The 20,417-nt window shown below is 37.4% G+C and overlaps 1 protein-coding gene across 4 annotated transcripts in view; it reads right to left on the bottom strand.

The window, feature by feature from the left end:
• AKAP12 (A-kinase anchoring protein 12) overlaps positions 1 to 20,417 on the bottom strand; it is a 76,859-nt gene that overhangs the window by 17,477 nt on the left and 38,965 nt on the right. The window contains exon 1 of one of the 4 annotated variants that reach the window (XM_088142057.1): positions 10,358 to 10,520. The exons of the other annotated variants lie outside the window; for them this stretch is intronic. Coding sequence (XP_087998183.1) covers positions 10,358 to 10,382 — 25 coding nt within the window. The 5' untranslated portion in view covers positions 10,383 to 10,520. Of the gene's footprint in view, positions 1 to 10,357; positions 10,521 to 20,417 lie in introns of those variants that run through there. 4 annotated transcript variants of the gene reach the window in all.

Genomic DNA, 20,417 nt, shown 5'->3' with positions numbered 1-20,417 from the left:
TGTTACAGTAGTTTCAACTGCATTGGAAACTGTTTATGGAGTACAATTCTGTATATCGCTTGCTGCCACTTACAAGGTTTGTGTTCTCATAAAATAAAGGCTCTCTTTTATTATGATTGTTTATTTTATTATATGGATCTCTCAGCTAATGTAAAGATTGGTTTTTGTAACAGTCAAATATAACAGTTACAAAAGCATTCAAAGGGTTAACTACCATGTTGATCTATAAGGACAAAAGCAGAATGTTTTCTACTTCCTTTTCATCTTATATTATTCTGTTAACTTTTCCATCCAATACTTGTACTTTGTCATTTCTATGCATTTTTTTTATTTTCTTTGAAAATAAAGTAATGAATGAAATACAATAAATAAACAAATGAAAAGGTGCTTGAGTTGATGGAGAATAAGTCAGACTGGCAGGCAATACTGGAGCTAATTCAGTCAGTGAAGCTATGTGGTTCACAAGCTGATTTGGGTGCCACACCTCAGGCTGCTTCTCCTCCTCCTGCACTGACTGCCTCATTGCAGGGACTCTTCCTGAGTATTTCTTATGTTTGCCAGCTACGCACAAAGAGATGCCCAACAAAACCTCTTTTTTTAACAGAGCTGATGGCATGACCCTGCTTCCCATTTCACAAACATCGGTGTGATATGGAAAGGTAGGGAAAAGAAGAACAGCACAAACAGAATATTCAAATACTTTACTATATTCAAACTATAACTGGTTTACTAGTTATAGGAGTTTGTTTTTTATAATTCCTCATCCTGTTATTTCACTTTTATATATAAAAGTGAAGTTAGGAGGCTCTGCTTTCATGATTCACATGACCACCTGGTACCTTTATATATAACTTATACATATTAATTATATATGTCCTCTCAACAAATTATTTTTTGTTGATCCTATCTTTCAGGGGAGCTCTGAATGCCATTTCTGATTTCTTGATACTCTTATACCCTGATCAGGGTTTGACAGAAGCACTTGACTAACCATGATGAGAATCAGGTCTTTTATCTGATCCACAATGGCTCCTGGTGAACGAGAGATTCAATTCCATAGTTCAGTTTTGTCCCTTCCTTTCACTCTCTGCTCCTGTAAGCATCAGTGCCTGTTCACTTCCTGCTTTTCTACAGATTCCTGAAAGGGTCAATCTCACTTCAGGCCCTGCTACATACAGCTAGTCTTTGAGAAAGTACTTACTCAAAGCAAGTGCTGCTCTATATTTTTCCAAGGATGGCTAAGAATCTTTATTGTAAATATCTGACCACAAATATACTTTAAGGAATGAAGTTCTCCAAGAATCTGGGGTTAATGCCTTAATTAATCTGTTAATCTGTTAAATGCCTGTTTATTGTTTCATTTTTAATTTGCAAAAATTATTGTTGCTTTCCACATATTTACAACGGGAGGGGTTGTTCGTTTTTACTGATAGAATTGGTTTTTTTTAAAAAAAAATAAAAGAGTAGGATCTGCAAGCCCTAGTACTAAAAGTCAATGAGCACAGTGAAAAAATGGGACTAAAATTAAATATGAAGAAAACCAAACTAATGACAACGGGCAGAACCACCAGCCTTAGAATAGGCAGTGAAGATATTGAAGTGGTGGATAGCTTCTACGTTTTAGGATCAACCATCAACAGTAAAGGAACAACCAATCAAGAAATACGCTGCAGCCATGAAGGCCTTGGAAAAGATATTCAAATGCTGTAAAGTGTCTATACCTACAAAGATCAGAATTGTGCAAGCATGGTCTTCCCTGTGACACTCTATGGAAGCAAAAGTTGGACTTTAAAGAAGCAGGATAGGAAGAATATTGATGCTTGTGAACTTTGGTGTTGGAGAAAACTCCTGAGAATTATCATGGACAGCCAAGAAAACAAACAAATGGATCATTGAACAAATCAGCCCAGAGTTTTCACTCGAGACACAATTGACCAGACCTACTTTGGACACATTACACGAAGACCCAGCTCTCTGGAAAAGGCTCTAACACTGGGAAAGGTGGAAGAAAAGAGACAAGAACAACCAGCAGCAAGGCGGGTAGACTCAGTTACAGTGGCGATGAGTGGAGAAGATTTATCTATGTGGTTGCTAGGAGTTGAAAATGACTTGATGGCACATAATCAATTAACCAATCATTGAACATCAATTTACTTTCGGTATCTAAAAATGCCCAGCTGCATCAGGCTGATGCAGGGCTGGCAACATTTTGGCAGGTGATGACCATCCTTAAAAGAGATCTATAATTTGGCAGCTGAAGATTGTAATGAATGAGATCTCCCCCCCCCCCCACTGGGGGGTGGACAGCAGTTTGGATATCTTTTTTTGTAGGATATGAAAAGAAGGCTTACCATCTTTTCATCTCTTTTTTCACTCTCCATCAAAAGATGGTGGAACATTGTCTCTTCATGATCTGATACCAGAAATCAGTTATATGGTTTTTAGATGTTGCAAAAAAGCATTTGGAATTTTTTCCCCACTCATTGTCTCTTGCCTTCTCTTTGGCACTGTGTAGAGGCTGATTTCAAACACCACACACTAGAACATGTTTTAACCATGGTTTGTTGAATGTTAATACAACATTCAACATTGCAAGGTTCTGTTAATGTAGCTTTACAATGAAATAGAATTAGCTCATCTGGTCATGTTTCCTGTCTGGTCTACCTAGTAAGGCTGACATCAAACTTGCAAGTCTGAAAGTACAATTCTCCCTGTCCCCTTAACAGCCTGAGAAACTAGGAAGGGTCTCTTCTGAGCCTCTTGCCCTGTCTACTATACAGGTGCAAGCTATGCTGTCTCTTATCTGACCATTCCCCTGGCAGCATCTCTTGTCTCACTCTCCCAAGGTCCTTCCCACATACTCTAACCCCAGTTTGGCCTAGGAGACAGAAATGAAACAGGAGAATGACTTATCAGTTTCTGCCAATCCAATGATGTTTTCATTGCTAACATAGTCTTCAAACAACTAAAATGACATCTATGTACGTGTATCTCACCCAACTGAGTCCACAGAAATCATTACTGATACAAGGAGGTGGAATAACTCAGTTACAACAGCAAAGGTGTGGCCAGCAGCTGAATGTGGGGCAGATCACAAATTGTTCACGTGCAAATTCCAAGTCAAGCTAAAGCAGAAGAAAGTCAACCAGTTTCCACAGTATGATTTTGAACATACCGTATATCCCCACCATTTTCAAGGAGAACATCAAGAATTGCTCTGAAGTCCTGAACCTCCTTGATAGGGAATCAGAGGAACTGTGGAATGAACTTAAAGAAGTTCTTAAGGATCAATGTGAAAAGAGACTGCCAAAGACTTAGGAACAGAAGAAAGCAAGTTGAGCATCAGAACAAATGGTGGAAATTGTCATGAAAAGAAGCCAAAGCCAATAAAACACAATGATCACAGGAAGGAACTTAACAAAGAATTTCAGAGAGTTGTTAGAACAGACTAGAAATAGTATTACCATGACATCTGTAAAGGCATCAAAAATGAAAACAGCACAGAAAAAATGAGGAAAGTTTTCTAAAAGATCTTTGAAGTAAAAAGGAGGTCCAACCTTGAATTGGTATGGACACCAATGGACAGATAAAAGATTATTCAGAGAAAATAAAACAAATATAAGATTATACAGAAATTCTGTTCATTAGAGATGTTAACATCTGAGATACTTTAGAAGATATTCCCTATTTGTAAGTACTAGAAAATGAAGTTAGATCAGCACTCCAGTCATTATAAAGTTGGAAGGCTACAGGAGTTGATGGATTTTTTATAGAAATACAAATAAGTAAAGGTTCTAATCAAACTATGCTTGTGAATTTGGAGAATGATACAGTGGCCAAAAGATTTGAAGTGTTCAATCTATATAACAATACCAAAAAAGGAGATTTAACAGAGTATGAAAACTATCATACAAAAGATCCTTAATTTTATATACTAGCAAAATAATGTATAGGATCACCCAACACAGATTAGAGCCCTGCATGGAAAGAGAGGTGTCATGTATTTGCTTATTATTGAGATAATATTGCTTATGGATGCCAAATAACTGAGAGAGCCAACAAATACCAAAAAGAAGGCACTGATTAAGACAAGGCCTTTGATCATGACAACTATGTGAAGCTGTGGAGTATCCTTAGGGAAAAGGGAATCCTAGAACATCTCATTGTCTTTATGAGAAACCTACACACAGGTCAGAAAGCCACAGTACAGAGCGATCATGGTGAAACAGACTGGCTCCAGGTCAGCAAAGGAGACAAGGCTGTATACTGTCTCCTTATTTATTCAATCTTTACTGAGGGAGGCTGGATTGAAACAAGATGAACATGATTTTAAAACTGGAGGAAAAAACTTCAATAACCTGCAGTATGCTGAGGACAGTACTCTGATAGCTGAAAATGCAAATGATCTACAAGTTCTAGTAATGAAAATCAAGAAACAGTGAAAAATGGGACTAAGATTAAATACAAAGAAGAGCAAACTAGCAACAGTTATAGTAACCAGCGTTGGGACAGACAACAAAGATACTGAAGTGGTGGATAGCTTCTGACTTTTAGGATCAACTGTCAACAGTAGTCACTAGCAGTCAAGAAATATACCATAGACTAGCATAATATATATTTTAATATTTTACATCTTAATATACATTTCTACAAAATTACATAAAACTAACATCTACTAGACCTTATTAATAAAATGAACAGCAGAGGGCAGCATTTCATTGTTAATATTATTTCATAAATCTCCCAGTATTTGAGCCTTTTGTGAAATTCTTGGTACATAAAACAGCAACGCTAGATATAACTGCAATGCTATGGACACATGCTATGTTTACAGATTCATTTAACTGATGATGTGTATTGAATAAAACTACTGTAATGAAAAATGTATATGCAAACAGAAAAAGTTGCATTCAGAATAAACAGAATTTTCTAAAGCCAGTTCTGTTTGAAACAATACTAATTACAATTCTAGCAACTGTTTGGCTTCTGGTCCATCTGTAAATATTAGACACAAACATCTTGTAGAATTGCTTTACTGCCAAATATCTTACATGAAGTTTCTCTAGTCACAAATTACACTCCACTTTGTGAGAAATTACTTCTCCCCTGTGCAGTCCCTTTTCAATGCAGAATTAGAATGGTTATAGTCCTTCAGAGTAAAAGGCTTGAGAATCAGGAAATTATTTTGAATAACTGTGCTTCCTAAAATACTAATTATACATATATAATAATCTAGCAGATGGCACCCAAATGCTAGAATCCATGTCCTTTACAGACTCTTCTTATACAGTGTGCTTAGACTCTAGCCCAGCTTTCTAAGGCTGCTGGTTGACTATGCTCTCTGTACCTACACTACTTCTCTTGGTGTATGGTACTGCCTTTGCTATCCATGACTCCCAAAGGTGACTTTGAATACCTTTGCTGCTTTTCTTCTGCTGCTGGTATCTCTCCTGTCTCAGACCATGTCCTGCCCTGTAGACTTTTTCTGATTTTCACTCCCCACTGGATATGTCTTTCTAATGATACAGGGAATTCTGTACTTCTTTGGATGGGGGAATCAACCTGGGCTATCCTCACCCACCCATGTAAAAAATAGCAACATCTAATATATATGCATGTCATTAAAAAATCAGGTTAGAAGGGAGAGACTTAGTCCTGTCTCTCATTTGTTTACTATATTATGAGTCCATCCAATAATCAGAGTTAGCTGCATAAATTAGAAGATTTTTGAACATTAAAAACAATTGAAAAGCAGTATGTGTTACTGAGCATAAATCCAAATCCTAAAAAGTTAAAGGACATCATCCAGTACAATTTAAAATCAAAACCAGAAGAAATTAATCAGCTTGGAGTCAACCCCAAAAGATGTCAGCCATAAAGAAGACACTTTACAAGCAGGGTTCTATAACTGAGAAGATCCCCTTTCTCTTGAGATCCAGCTCTAGACTAAGCTCCAGTCTTAGTCAAACACTTCACTCCAAGACCAAGTGATAAAGAAAAGATAGTGGCTAGGAAGGGGAGGACAGATCTGAATCCAAACTGACAAATCATATTTTGGTTCCACAAACACAATAAGGAAATTGGTGATATCTAGAGAAACATTTACCAAGCAAAACAGCACCATATAGCTAAACCAAAATAGAAATAAAGCTGATGAAACACACACCTTGAAAAAGTAAATAAACCAGCTACCATGCCTACTTCAACCCCTCCCCAAATAAAACATACATATACACAGAACACAAACTCCAAGTACAACCTCACCAGTTTATTATTTTCTTGTTTTCTAGACATCTGGGTGTATTTCAAAACAAATATCTGGGTTGCAACAACCACATCCCATTTTAATTTTCTTCAGAATGCCTGTGGAGCTCCTATTAAGACCAAAGGTATTTTTAGACCTGAGGAAATTAAAAATTAGGAGCCTTGGGAACAGTATGACTAGAACAGTAAGAGTTTAAAATCTGCACATATCAGATGCTCATCACTCTGCCAAATCCATCATATAATAAACTGGCATATAGAAGCATAAATTTATTTTCTTTTTTATCTATTTTGTAACTGCCTTTCAAGATAGTTGTTCCCAAGCTACTTATCAAGGAAAAAAAAAAGAATTTCAAAACACAAGGAAGTCATATTAATAATCAGCATTCTATCACGAATAATCAGTATGCTATCATTAAATATGAAATAAAAACTAGGTTCTATTCACAAAGTTGACTATCAGTTGGTTTTCTGCAGTTTCTCTCATTCAGCATACACTTATATATTTTTAGGGTCTAACAACTTTTTTTTTTCATATTTCCCTGTACAAATGTTTTATTAGGAAAGGTTTGTACCATAGTAAACCATAGTTTGTACCATACTAAACTATAGTATAGTTTCATAACTGCATTATAATCTATTTCCCCTTAATTATTAAGATAAAACATTTTTTCCAATGTAATATAAGTATCACCTTATTACTTACTAACATAGTATTTAAAGGTGTTACTCATATATTTTGCTTCTGGAAAACAGAAGAAGCTGAGGTGGGGTTTTTTTTTCTGTAATTCTCCCACTTTATGCTTCTCTTAATACAAGCAAGGCGGCATTCCATTTCCTGTAGTTGGAAGAAAGAAAGAAATTCCCAGGCTGAAACAGCTAAATCTGAAACACTTCATGCGTTTGCAATCAACCGTATCAACATCTGGAGTTGGTTGACTTTTCCCTCCAAGGATTTGTTGCATTGCCCTGGATTTTCTCCATGAATTCTCTGCATTCTGTATCCATCAGATACATGTCATACACACCCAGTGCTCCATATTCCAAAATCCTCCATCCACTCAAACCCTCCTAGCATTTTTTTTCAAATAAAACTGAAGCTTATTCGATATTTAAAGATCTAAGGCCAAAATGTGCTTTCTGTTTCATATTTAATCCCATGATGATCAGTGTTTGCTTAACTGTGAGAGCAGGCCACTGCCTTGAAATATTTGCTTTAAATTGACAGTGGTTTGAGAAACTTGTAACAATTCACAACTTGATTCTATCTAATATTACAACACATTGAATATGGAAAGAAAATTATCCACTGTCTCTAGATTCAGTACAGCTGGATCCAACGGTGCAATTTAAAAATGAATTTGGCCTGATCTATTTCTTAACTCCTTTGAGCGTAAGCTAATTTTCCTTTAAAGGGAGGGCTATGGGATACAATTATATTATCATTAAAAAAAATACAAAAGGCATACTAGAAGATATATATTTTGAAACCTTTAAGTAAAAGAATTGACCTTTCCTGCTAATGTCAGTTCAACTGTACATGAAATGTAGGTTCTTGAAAATTGTCAATTTTATTGCAGTTAGATTAGCACTGCAAATTAAGTACAGTAAAGTTAATATTAAAAGAGGTTTCCTTCAATTATCCCTACAGGAGAATGGCCACATTTCTATCCTAACTTTCTCTATGTTACCCATAACTGTGTAGGAATTAGGGCATTGCTTTATTTACATTCTAATATTTGCTATACAGTGCCTATTTCCAGGGTATATGTGAGGGTTTCATTTGCTTCCCCTTGGAGTTATTGAATACCTGAAGTGTATTTCAGAAGGTGTAGCAAATGGAAAGAGAGAATAGTACCAAAAAGAACATTCCCTGAGAATGTGTGCACATATTTCACATATTTTATACTCTTCCCGCCCCCCACCCCCCACCCCAGTCAGCTCAATCAGACTCCTGGTTTACAGAAGTATATGATGTATAAAATGATCCCTTTCATGCCGTTCCTAAGCCATTTAAGTTGTACTTAGTGTCCAGAAGCTGAAATTATTCAGGTCAGAAAGAACCTACACCACCATTTATAAACTATACCCTACTATATGTGATTCTTGCATGCAACTGAAAGTACCTAGTCTGGGCTTGGTCCTGATAATCCCATAAACCATAGTTCAGGAAACTGGAGGCTTAATACAGACTTTTATATTCCTTTTCCTATATGTCAATTTCCTCCTTGGTTTTTAGATTGCTTTAATCAGTTTGCTTTAATATCCATTGGGCAGACTATGCTTAGTATTAACCTATTAAGATTTAAGGGCACAATTTAAACAGGATTTCTTAAAATTGATTGGCACTTCAACAGTAATCATATATGATTCAGAAGTCATGCCAAACTTTCATTATGGAGATGCATGGACACAGCACCTGCAAGAGGAAGAAAAGGGCAATGAAAAATGATTTGCAGCATTTTTTGGTTACTCATTCTTATTGGACTGTGCAACCGTATCATGGAATGCAAAAACCTATCATGGGAAAACAAAAACTAAGTATCTTGGAAGGAGCAAATATGATCAGTTAGTAAATATCTAATCAATCAAATTGTAATTTATGCTAAATACTAAATAATAATTTAAATATGCTTTTCTCCAATCACTTTCAGAAGTTAAAAGAACTAATATGATACAAAATTCTCCCTCCCTCCCCTCTCTCTCTTGACCTGTATTTCATGTAAAATTATATCTAAGGATATGTCCCATAGTACCGATAATTGAAACAACCAAGACCTCTGTGTCTTTTGTTGCTGCTTAGAGCTATCCGATCTGAGCTGCACAAATCCCAACAACCACTAAAGGCAGCAAAGAATTTATGAAGGTGATTATACCAAGTTGAACCAGACCAACCAAATATTACCAGGCTACTGTAGAAATCCCAGAGATGTTTTTTTCATACTTAATAATCTATGCTAAGTATCACAGTACTTTTCACAGAAAAAAACAAAAAAAAAACTTTTGTGAGCATCTTGATGGGCAAGACAAAATTAAGTTTCTAAAACTGTAGTGCTTTTAAATATGTTTTTTCTTTAAATAAAAAAAAAACCTTTAACTATTTCCAAGCATTCAGCAACATACTGATATTTAGAGGCCTTTGTTTCCAAAGTTACTGCTGTGAGGGAGTTTGGGAGGAAACTGTAGAGTTGTTGTAACAGGTTAATTTATGATAATGCTATTGCTTCTGTTTTTATGGACATATTCAGCTGATATGTGCATTTCAATGACAATAACTTTAAAAGATAAAACAGATGTTTGACCCATTTTTTTAAGTAGAAGGATTATGGTAAGGAGCAAGGATTTTGGAAATTAAGGAAAAGGATAAAAATCAATGAAAGAATCAAGGACAATTCTAATCAATGAAAGATAATATTCTATGTAAATTTGGGGGTAAATTAAATGCTAGGATCAACAAATAAAAGTTATAATGAAGTAGACATTAAACCTTTTATAAACTAAAAAAATAGGTAACATTAAACATTTGGAAGATTATCAAAGAAGAATTGTGGTTCTTTTCTGACACTTACCAATACCAGTATACATAAAATACATAGGCCAATATAAATCAATCATCCTAACGTACTATGTAATCTAAGATGTTCTTGGTTTCCTCCGAAACCACTGCTATATAAAATCCCTGATTTAAAAGTGGGGAAAATCTTACTACTTGTACACATGCATATGTATTCACTAACAGTTCACTTGGATGGAATTTATTTCTACATATATATGTAAGCATCAGTATTAATGTTTCAATGTTTTAATCAAATGATATTTTCCTGACTCAAATCAAATCTAAAATAGCAGTAAAGTTTAAGGTAATCATTGCTGCAATTCTGTATTCTCTTATTTGACAGGCAAGCCTATTCATTTCAATAGGGCTTATTTCTGAATAGCTAAGATTTCACTGCCTATGGATTAATAATTAGAGATCTGTTCCAAGAAGTCTTCTAAATTCTTGAATTCTGGGCAAAAGTTCTGCAGTATAAAATCACCACCATGGACATAAAATAACAATCAGTATGACTCGAAAGATAAAAAAAAATTGTACCTGTGATAGTGATAGTTCCCAACATTTTTTCTGTTTGATGATAATTAAGGGTTTTTTTCCTCCAAAGCAAGGAATTCCTTTATTTCTGTTTCTCCAACTGAGATAGTTATTGAAGAGAGGGAGAGACAGTGAACGCGCCCAAGAGAAGCAGAGTTAAAAGAAACACCCTGTGTCTTTCACAGTCTGATGAAAAAGGCAGACTGAAGTTGTGTTTCAGTAGGCTAATCTTTGATGGACAGCTCTTTGTGGTCCAGCCACTCCTTAATTGCTCACTGGGGAAGAGAACGTGTATCTTTTAAGATTAACAATGAAATCTCCACCCTTTGCTCATCCCTAATTGTTACAAGAAGTTTGGGGCTGCAGATTAGCAGAACTCGTTTAAATCAAAAATTATATAAAGTGCTGCTTCTATATATTTACAATATGCTTTCAGAGCAAAAGCTGAGACATTATCCAAAGGCACTTTTCTGTTACAAATCACACACACGCACACAGAGATATACACCAAGGACATTATACCAACATATTGTTTCTTTTAGCAACCTTATTCTCAAGATTATACCTCGAGTCCATTCCCTCCAAATTTGGCATCCTCCAGCATTGGTCAAAGATAATGAGAGCAATAGTAAAACATATTTGGAGGGTACTAGATAGAGAAAGGTGATTTAAAATATACTTCTATTTTAAATTATTTTACTGAAGTAATTTTTGACTTGAATAAGTAGAGAGTATTATATTAATTTATTTTACAATATTCTTCTAAAGACTACTGCAGACAGAAACATATACATTTTAAAACAAATTTTACATTGGATAGATCAACAAAGCACTTTAAAACACATTTTGTGGCATTTTCTGTAATAAACTAGTCTTCTCATTAAAAGTATGGTAGTTGACAGAGATACTTCACTGAAGGAAGAAACTTTTTACTTATACTCCTATTCCATCTCCCTGCTGCACTCCTTTTGGTGAGTTGCTTCCTGGTGTGAACAAACCAGAGTTTGCCAGTATATCTAAACAGACAAATTATGGTGATATTGATATCCTTAGAACTAGGCTCATCAATGACTGATATGTATCTGTACTTTAATAAAGCCCTCCAGAAGTCAAATGCATGTCAGGAAAAGCAAGGAAGACACATTCTTGTTGTATCCTGAGACTATCCAGAAAAATAGCTTTTATCTTCTGCTCCAACTAGCAAACTAAAAGTGTGATGGAAAACATATGCATCCCAGTGGTTAAACAGATAAATGACCACCTTATCTCAAGATAAATTAGGCGGTATCTTTTACCCTCTCCACCACAATGCTAGAGAGTTGGCTCTTGTACTAATTGGTAAGGGCTGTCTTGCACTGCCATGATACAGCTACCCAAGAATGCCTGCCTTTTATAGGAAAGCTGCCAGCCACTAAGTTTATGCTGAAAACCTTATCCTTCATTGAACTGACAATATACCACCACATCCCAAGAATGAGTAACTTAAAGGAGGTGCTTTTTTGGAGATCTGCATGGTACGTGAAACATTAAACATGTGATTTGGTATTAAAAAACAAATGCACCGTTGCTGAAATCTATTATCTAAATTTCAGTTCTGGTTTTCCACACTGAGTACTTAAAATAAGTAATGACAATAAAACATTGCATTATAATATAAAAATATTCCCATTACTGCTTTGACCTGGAGGAACAAACCAAGTTAATGCATATTATTAACATCTTACAGGATGAGGCAGAGGTGGTTCAACTCGCACCCACTCGGTATTCAGTTTACATGATTTGCTCCTCATCTCAAACATGTACCTCAAATTTGGCTCAATCTGCAAACTTAATCTTATGAACCATGGTCTGGACTGCAGGGAACAGTTCCCTTCTAAATTACAGTGAAATTGGTACCTTTATAAACTAGAAGGAAACTAGCAGGTATATCTAGCTGGGAAAAGGACCTCAGCTGAAGAAAAATGGGATGCCTCCAACAGTTTGTTCTATAACTTGCTGTGTTCAGCAACTATTAGTAACAGGGAATTAAATGTGACCCAAGGATGACCTTTCCAAGTAAGATTATGTAGGCTACCCCCTCAACTTTTCCAATTTGCATCACTTATTGTTCGGTCTTAGTAAAACAATGGCAGGTGTAGCAAAAGGCTATCTGAATAAGATAACGTCAGAACCACGAACTTGTTCTGGGCCCTTTCTTTTGTTAATCAAAGCATATGTTTTTCAATAACACATCCTCTCTTCAATGGAACATCTTCTGTTAACCAGAAGTCTGGAAAACTTTTGGCCACTCTTGTTCAGGGCAAGAAGAGAGCCATTAATCATTAATCCACTCACCCAACCCAACCCCTTTCCCCCCATTTTTATCTCTTTCAGGATCTTTTTTGCCAGTCTTGACCATCTTTTCTATTCCCCCATGTTTCCATAAGACTATCTGAATTAATAATACTTTTGCTTTAGGACAGAAATTTCTTATGAAATGAAAAGGAAAACCCCATGCACCACTCTTTCCTCTTCTCCTCTTTCCATCTCCATCTCCAGTTGAAGTCACTCAGGATAACTGCGGAGAGGTCAGCCCAACCCAGCCCAGCCTTTCCCCCCTCATATTAGAAAGAAATATATTTGAACCAGTTGAAGCCAGACCACTACCACCATCCTGATTGGACTTGGGTCCAGCCACTGTGATCCTTAAACAGGCAAATCTGTTGGAATCCTTGACTAAGTTGAACTTGTAGCAGACCTCAGGGAGGCTTCTGGGGTCTTAGAGGATCTGAACCAAACCCTTCCAGTGCATTGCCTTCAGGAACTTTCCTGGGTCCCTGAAGTAGCCCAGCTCAGTTGGGTTTAAAACCTGATAGAGGTTTCAGAAAGTCAAGGATCACACCGAGCAATGCCATCCAAAGTGCACTGGTAAAGTGGTTATTTAGGAACCCCTCTGTCTTCCTTTGGTTATACCTATTGGGGGATCCATCCAACACTAACTTTCATGGAACAAAATTCTGTGCAGAAACTGCAAAGGGAATTCTATCTGCCCCATCTCACTTTCCTCTCCAGAAATATTTTTTTCAGAAACACTCTAATTTATTCTTCAGTCTTAAACAAAACAATGTCTGTGCAAAAGGTGTTGTCTCTTAGCGCATGTATGTGGGTGTGTAAATGCTACAGCATGTACATTTCTCAATTTCTTTCCTAATTTGCTATGTCACAAAACCTCTGTAATCTTGGCTTTCTTGGTTGTGCAAAACTATGTTTCTCCTGCCTTCTGCTATAGTTGAACGCTGTAGAGTGAATCACTTCTTGAAATTTCCTCATTTCCCCACCATTTTCTGACCTCCTGCCTCCTCTTTCTCACAATGAATTGGAAGTTCTACTCTCTGAGCACCTTGCCTTTCTCTCATTGAATTGACTAACGTGGTAAATTCTCACAGATTATTTGTTTGTTTTGTACTTTAGCTTTATTCTTTGCATTATATTCCTCATAATTAATTATTTTATTACCTTTATGCCATTAGTCTCAGATATCGGTTAATAAATTGTATTGATTGGTTATTAATTAAAGTTTTATTTTGGGGCTTTTCAACATAGTATAAAAGTCCCAACAAAATAGGTAATGTGGGAAATCCTAGTTCATAATACCAGCAATAAGTATGAGTGGTTACAGGATTGCAATTACTCACTTTTGAGTGTCCTCCTTCTATCCACTATATTGGACTGGATTCTGGGAAACACTAAGCCTATTATTAGTATATAACCATCTGACTGAGTTCCTGGAGATTCATCTCAAGCTCAGTATTGAAGAACTGAAATTAACCTACCACAAGATTTAATATTCATATTCATGGTAATGTCACCTTGCTTAGTATGACTCAAGATTTTATTATCTCTTGTATAACAATAAAGTTGTCATAGATTACTTCAGAAACATGTTTTTTCCCCCAAAAAAGTAACTAGACAACAAAATTGAAAAACTCAATAAATTGTTGAAGATGAAGTTGGGAGACAAGCCATAAAACACCATTAAAAACAGCCAAGAGCAATTAAGTCAGAGTCCAAAACAGATTCTGGAAATTGTCCAGGGATCGAACATCAAAGAGCTAAGAGGAGCCTGGCAACAAGATCAGAGGCCAATTCACAGGTATTGTTTCAGCACTGACTGCTGATATTGATGGTTTTTAAAGCCAAAACTCCTGGTATCTAGATCTTGGTTGCTGCCAATTAAAATTATCTAGAGATAATTCTTCCTTGTAAATTGAATCCAACTTCCAAGTAAGCTTTTACTTGGCTTTTTCCTAGGACCATTTCTAGGTCTCTCTCTCAGTGGACAGTTTTGATGTTGATCCTGAACATATACCTACCTCTACATCCTGGGGTTGGGGAATAGTTCAAATTAATCTGGATCAACTGAAGAACCCTTGCCCACAGGATGACTGAGTCTGAGAACTGGGTTTTGTAAACATCCCCTGAAAATCAGAGTCTTAAAAGGGCCTGAGTTGGGAGTTGTGCAATGGGAAAGGAGACCACTAAGGATCAGATGAAGAACTATCCAAAGGCACAAATCTATGCATGACTATTAGAAGGAAGTATTAGACTGCAACCCAAATCGACACTGCCAAGCTATTTTTGTTTCCTGCACCATCATTCCAGCCAAGTTATTTGAAGTTGTGAATAATTCTTATATCCAACAAGAAACTCCTGCCAAAAATTCATGTATTCGTTTCTTTTTCATGGTACTTGTTTAGATTTCCTTGTAGACACAGACAGAGATCCTGGCATAATGAAAACCTCTCTCTGCATTCTATGGATATTTTCTTATTTTAGCTGCTTAACAGTAATTGTGCCCAGCATGGTAGGCTGTTAAAAACAATACAAACACTGCATGTACTAGGATCATAGTTTTCTTTGTTCACTTTTTAAAAAGTGTTCTGATTTTCTTCATAAAAGTTTCTGGTTTAAGTAAGAATTATTTAATTTTTCAATATTACTATTTTTCTTTGTGACCCCTTCATGGATCACTGCCTTGTCGTGGCGAAGGGGCTTGCGTAACTCAGTGAAGCCATGAGCTATACCGTGCAGGGCCACCCAAGACGGACAGGTCATGACAGAGAGTTCTGACAAAATGTGGTCCACTGGAGAAGGAAATGGCAACCACTCCAGTATCCTTGCCAAGAAAACCCCATGGACAATGTTAAAAGGCTAAAAGATATGACGCTGGAAGATGAGCCCCTCAGGTCGGAAGGTGTCCAATATGCTACTGGGGAAGAGCAGAGGGCAATTCCAAGTAGCTCCAGAAAGAGTGAAGCGGCTGGGCCAAAGCCGAAAGGACGTTCAGCTGTGGATGTATCTGGAAGCGAAAAGAAGGTCCGATGCTGTAAAGAACAATATTGTATAGGTACCTGGAATGTAAGATCTATGAACCAAGGCAAGCTGGATGTCGTCAAACATGAGATGACAAGACTGAACGTCGACATCTTGGGAATCAGCGAATTGAAATGGACGGGAATGGGTGAATTTAATTCGGGTGACCATTATATCTACTACTGTGGCCAAGAAACCCTTAGAAGAAATGGAGTTGCACTCATAGTGAATAAGAGAGTGGGAAAGGCAGTAATGGGGTACAACCTCAAAAACGACAGAATGATCTCAGTGCGTATCCAAGGCAAACCATTCAATATTACAGTCATCCAAGTCTATGCCCCAACCACTGATGCTGAAGAAGCTGAAGTTGACCGCTTCTATGAAGACCTACAACACCTTCTAGAACTAGCACCAAAAAAAGATGTCCTTTTCATCATAGGGGATTGGAATGCTAAAGTAGGAAGTCAAGGAGTAATCGGAATAACAGGCAAATTTGGCCTTGGAGTACAAAATGAAGCAGGGCAAAGGCTAATAGAGTTCTGTCAAGAGAACAAGCTAGTCATAGCAAACACTCTTTTCCAACAACACAAGAGACGACTCTACACATGGACATCACCAGATGGTCAATACCGAAACCAGATTGATTATATACTTTGCAGCCAAAGATGGAGAAGCTCTATACAGACAGCAAAAACAAGACCAGGAGCTGACTGTGGCTCAGATCATGAGCTTCTTACTGCAAAATTTAGGCTTAAATTGAAGAATGTAGGGAAAACCACTAGACCACTCAGGTATGACTTAGATCATATTCCTTGTGAGTACACAGTGAAGGTGATGAATAGATTTAGAGGATTAGATTTTGTAGACAGAGTGCCTGAAGAACTATGGACGGAGGTCCGTAACATTGTACAGGAGGTAGCAACTAAAACCATCCCAAAGAAAAAGAAATGCAAGAAAGCAAAATGGCTGTCTGATGAGGCTTTACAAATAGCTGTGGAAAGAAGGAATGCGAAAAGCAAGGGTGAAAGGGAAAGATATAAGCAATTGAATGCAGATTTCCAGAGAATAGCCAGGAGAGATAAGAAGGCCTTCTTAAATGAACAATGCAAAGAAATTGAGGAAAACAATAGAATGGGGAAGACTAGAGATCTCTACAAGAAAATTGGAGATATGAAAGGAACGTTTAGTGCAAAGATGGGCATGATAAAGGACAGAAAAGGCAGGGACCTAACAGAAGCAGAAGAGATTAAGAAGAGGTGGCAAGAATACACAGAAGAACTATACAAGAAAGATCTTAATGTCCCTGATGTCCACGCTGGTGTGATCACTGACCTTGAGCCAGACATCCTAGAGAGTGAAGTCAAGTGGGCCTTAGGAAGCATTGCTAACAACAAAGCTAGTGGAGATGACAGTATTCCAGCTGAGTTATTTAAAATACTAAAAGATGATGGTGTTAAAGTGCTGCACTCAATATGCCAGCAAGTTTGGAAAACGCAACAGTGGCCACGGGATTGGAAAAGGTCAGTTTACGTTCCAATTCCAAAGAAGGGCAACGCCAAAGAATGCTCAAACTATCGCACAATTGCACTCATTTCACATGCTAGCAAGGTTATGCTCAAAATCCTACAAGCTAGGCTTCAGCAATACATGAACCGAGAACTACCGGATGTACAAGCTGGGTTTCGAAGAGGCAGAGGAACTAGAGATCAAATCGCCAACATTCGCTGGATCATGGAGAAAGCACGAGAGTTCCAGAAAAATATCTACTTCTGCTTCATTGACTATGCAAAAGCCTTTGATTGTGTGGATCACAACAAACTGTGGCAAATTCTTAAAGAGATGGGAATACCAGACCACCTTACCTGTCTCCTGAGAAATCTGTATGCGGGCCAAGAAGCAACAGTTAGAACCGGTCATGGAACAACTGATTGGTTCAAAATAGGGAAAGGTGTACGACAAGGCTGTATACTGTCACCCTGCTTATTTAACCTATATGCAGAGTACATCATGAGAAATGCCAGGCTGGAAGAATCACAAGCCGGAATTAAGATTGCAGGGAGAATCATCAACAACCTCAGATATGCGGACGATACCACCCTAATGGCAGAAAGTGAAGAAGAACTAAAGAGCCTCTTGATGAGGGTGAAAGAGGAGAGTGCAAAAGCTGGCTTGAAACTCAACATTAAAAAAACTAAGATCATGGCATCTGGACCCATCAATTCCTGGCAAATAGAAGGGGTAGAAATGGAAGCAGTAACAGACTTCATTTATTTGGGCTCCAAGATCACCGCAGACGGAGACTGCAGCCATGAAATTAAAAGACGCTTGCTCCTTGGGAGGAAAGCTATGGCAAGCCTAGATAGCATATTAAAAAGCAGAGACGTCACCTTGCCGACAAAGATCCGCATAGTCAAAGCTATGGTTTTTCCAGTAGTAATGTATGGCTGTGAGAGCTGGACCATAAAAAAGGCCGAGCGCCGAAGAATTGATGCCTTTGAACTGTGGTGCTGGAGAAGACTCTTGAGAGTCCCCTGGACTGCTAGGAGGTCAAACCAGTCAATCTTAAAGGAAATCAACCCTGATTGCTCATTGGAAGGATCGATAATGAAGCTCAAGCTCAGATATTTTGGCCACCTAATGCGAAGAGAGATCTCTTTGGAGAAGACCCTGATGCTGGGAAAGATTGAAGGCAAAAGGAGAAGAGGACGGCAGAGGATGAGATGGTTAGATAGCATCACTGAAGCAATGAGCATGAAACTGAGCAAACTCAGGGAGGCAGTGAAGGACAGGAAGGCCTGGCGCAATATGGTTCATGGGGTCACGAAGAGTCGGACACGACTTAACGACTAAACAACAACAAAATTTTTCTTTGTGAGCTATCTTGAGCTATGGAAAGATTATGAATGTTTTTACTACATAATTACACAAATACAGTAAGCAAGAAATGCAATTCCTGCCTTCCACTCTTCGTTTTCACTAAAATGGGACATATCAGTTTACCAGTTTATATCAGTCCTTTATAATATGCTGCCAATTGAAAGACAAATATAAGAACAATAGTAGTTATATTTCTTAGCATTTGGCCTGCGTGATTGTAGGGTCTGCCTGCTTCTGCACTGTGCTTGCTTAGTTCTTACAGAGAAGTTATCGATGCATGATGTGGCAAGGGGGTTTGTTTAGCAGCCAGCTTGTTACAGAGTCTGACACTTATTTGGGCTGAGTGGGAATGATTGACCCAAGGTCCCCCCGTGTGGCTGCTGTACCTAAGGGAGGACTGGAACCTGGTTTTCCCACTCTTAGTCCAGCACCTTAAATGCTACACCACACGGGCTCCTGTGACAAAAACAGTAGTAAAGCATACTTAATAAAGGAAGAAAGAAGGGAGGGGAGTGTAACATGCAATCTTAGCACAGTAAATGTATTTCACAGCACAGCTTTAACAAGAGATGGGTTGGCCAAATGATGGAGTCTAAACTTTTGTGCCAAATGTCCAGAGTTAGAACATTAGCATTTCCCATTAAATAACCTCAGGTAGCAAGACTGACCAAATTCCTAAAGCCACTCCCATGTTGTGGTAAATGGACCAACAATCTGATAGAACACAATACAAAACAAGCTAAGTTTTTCCTTCTTGTAAATCTGATTTATTAAACTTGACTCTGTAGCTTGTTCAGACATCAGAACTGACATCAGACAAGCAGAACTGACATCAAATCATATTTACCCATTTTTTTGTTATGGAACTTTTCTGCTATACTTCAGTTAAATGTTAGAGCTTGGCAATATATATTCATAAAACTTTTACTATATCTTAATAAAATACAGGCATCCTAATTTTATGGACATATTTTAGTCACAATGTCTCAAAGACTAACATGAGATAGTACAGTTAAAAAGCATACACTTGTTTCCTGCAAAATTATGTAGACTTGACAGGTTATGTCATTCCCCCATCTCATTTTATTTTATTTTATTTCAGATATGAACATAAAAGGATGGAACAGAACAGGTCTATATAGCTAATCCAAGATGATGCAACTGCTTATATAATTAGGAATTATGGCTGAAAACTGAATGTTCAGTTAGCAGTTTACATCACTTGCTAATAAAATTAAATATTGGAGGTCTGTATCCAGATAAGCCCTGAAAAGAACAACTCTACCATATAAACACTACCTAAACATCCTTACATTCCAGGAGCAAGATGATGTACAAAAGGTGCCAATAGCAAAGCAAAACTTATCCCCATTCAGAGAAATAAAATCACACTGACTGGCGAATAATAAATATAAATCGAATGAACCTGGGTGGATGGAAATCTAATTGGTTCACCACAGAGGCAAAGTGTTTGCTACAATGGAATATCTCAAGATTTCCCCTCAAGAACAGCTGTTGGAAGGGCATTAAATCTTGCCAGAATTAGGGCTCTTCTGAATTTAGGAACTGTTATTTGGTTTGAGTATCTTGTCAGCTTGAAAAAATGGGGGAGCGACTACCCTAGAACATATCTGTGAAGTGAATCTGAAATCAATAAAAGCCACATATAGCACAGATCCTAGTCTAAAAATACAGTTTTCTAGATAGTGCAAAATAAGAGTGTGGTCTAAAATCAAGCTCCCAGGAAAATACTAGTTCTCTTTTTTTATTATGCACCATCATGTTAGTGTCAACTCTTAGTGACCACATAGGCAGACTTTCTCTAGGATGATCT

The sequence above is a fragment of the Python bivittatus genome, unplaced genomic scaffold (genome assembly GCF_059951505.1).
Source record: "Python bivittatus isolate LINGU-HERP-01145 unplaced genomic scaffold, Pbiv_v1 ctg000020_np1212, whole genome shotgun sequence".
NCBI classification, from domain to species: domain Eukaryota; kingdom Metazoa; phylum Chordata; class Lepidosauria; order Squamata; family Pythonidae; genus Python; species Python bivittatus.
The sequence above is the reverse complement of the archived record's forward strand: the minus strand, read 5'-3'. Positions and strand labels throughout refer to the sequence as shown.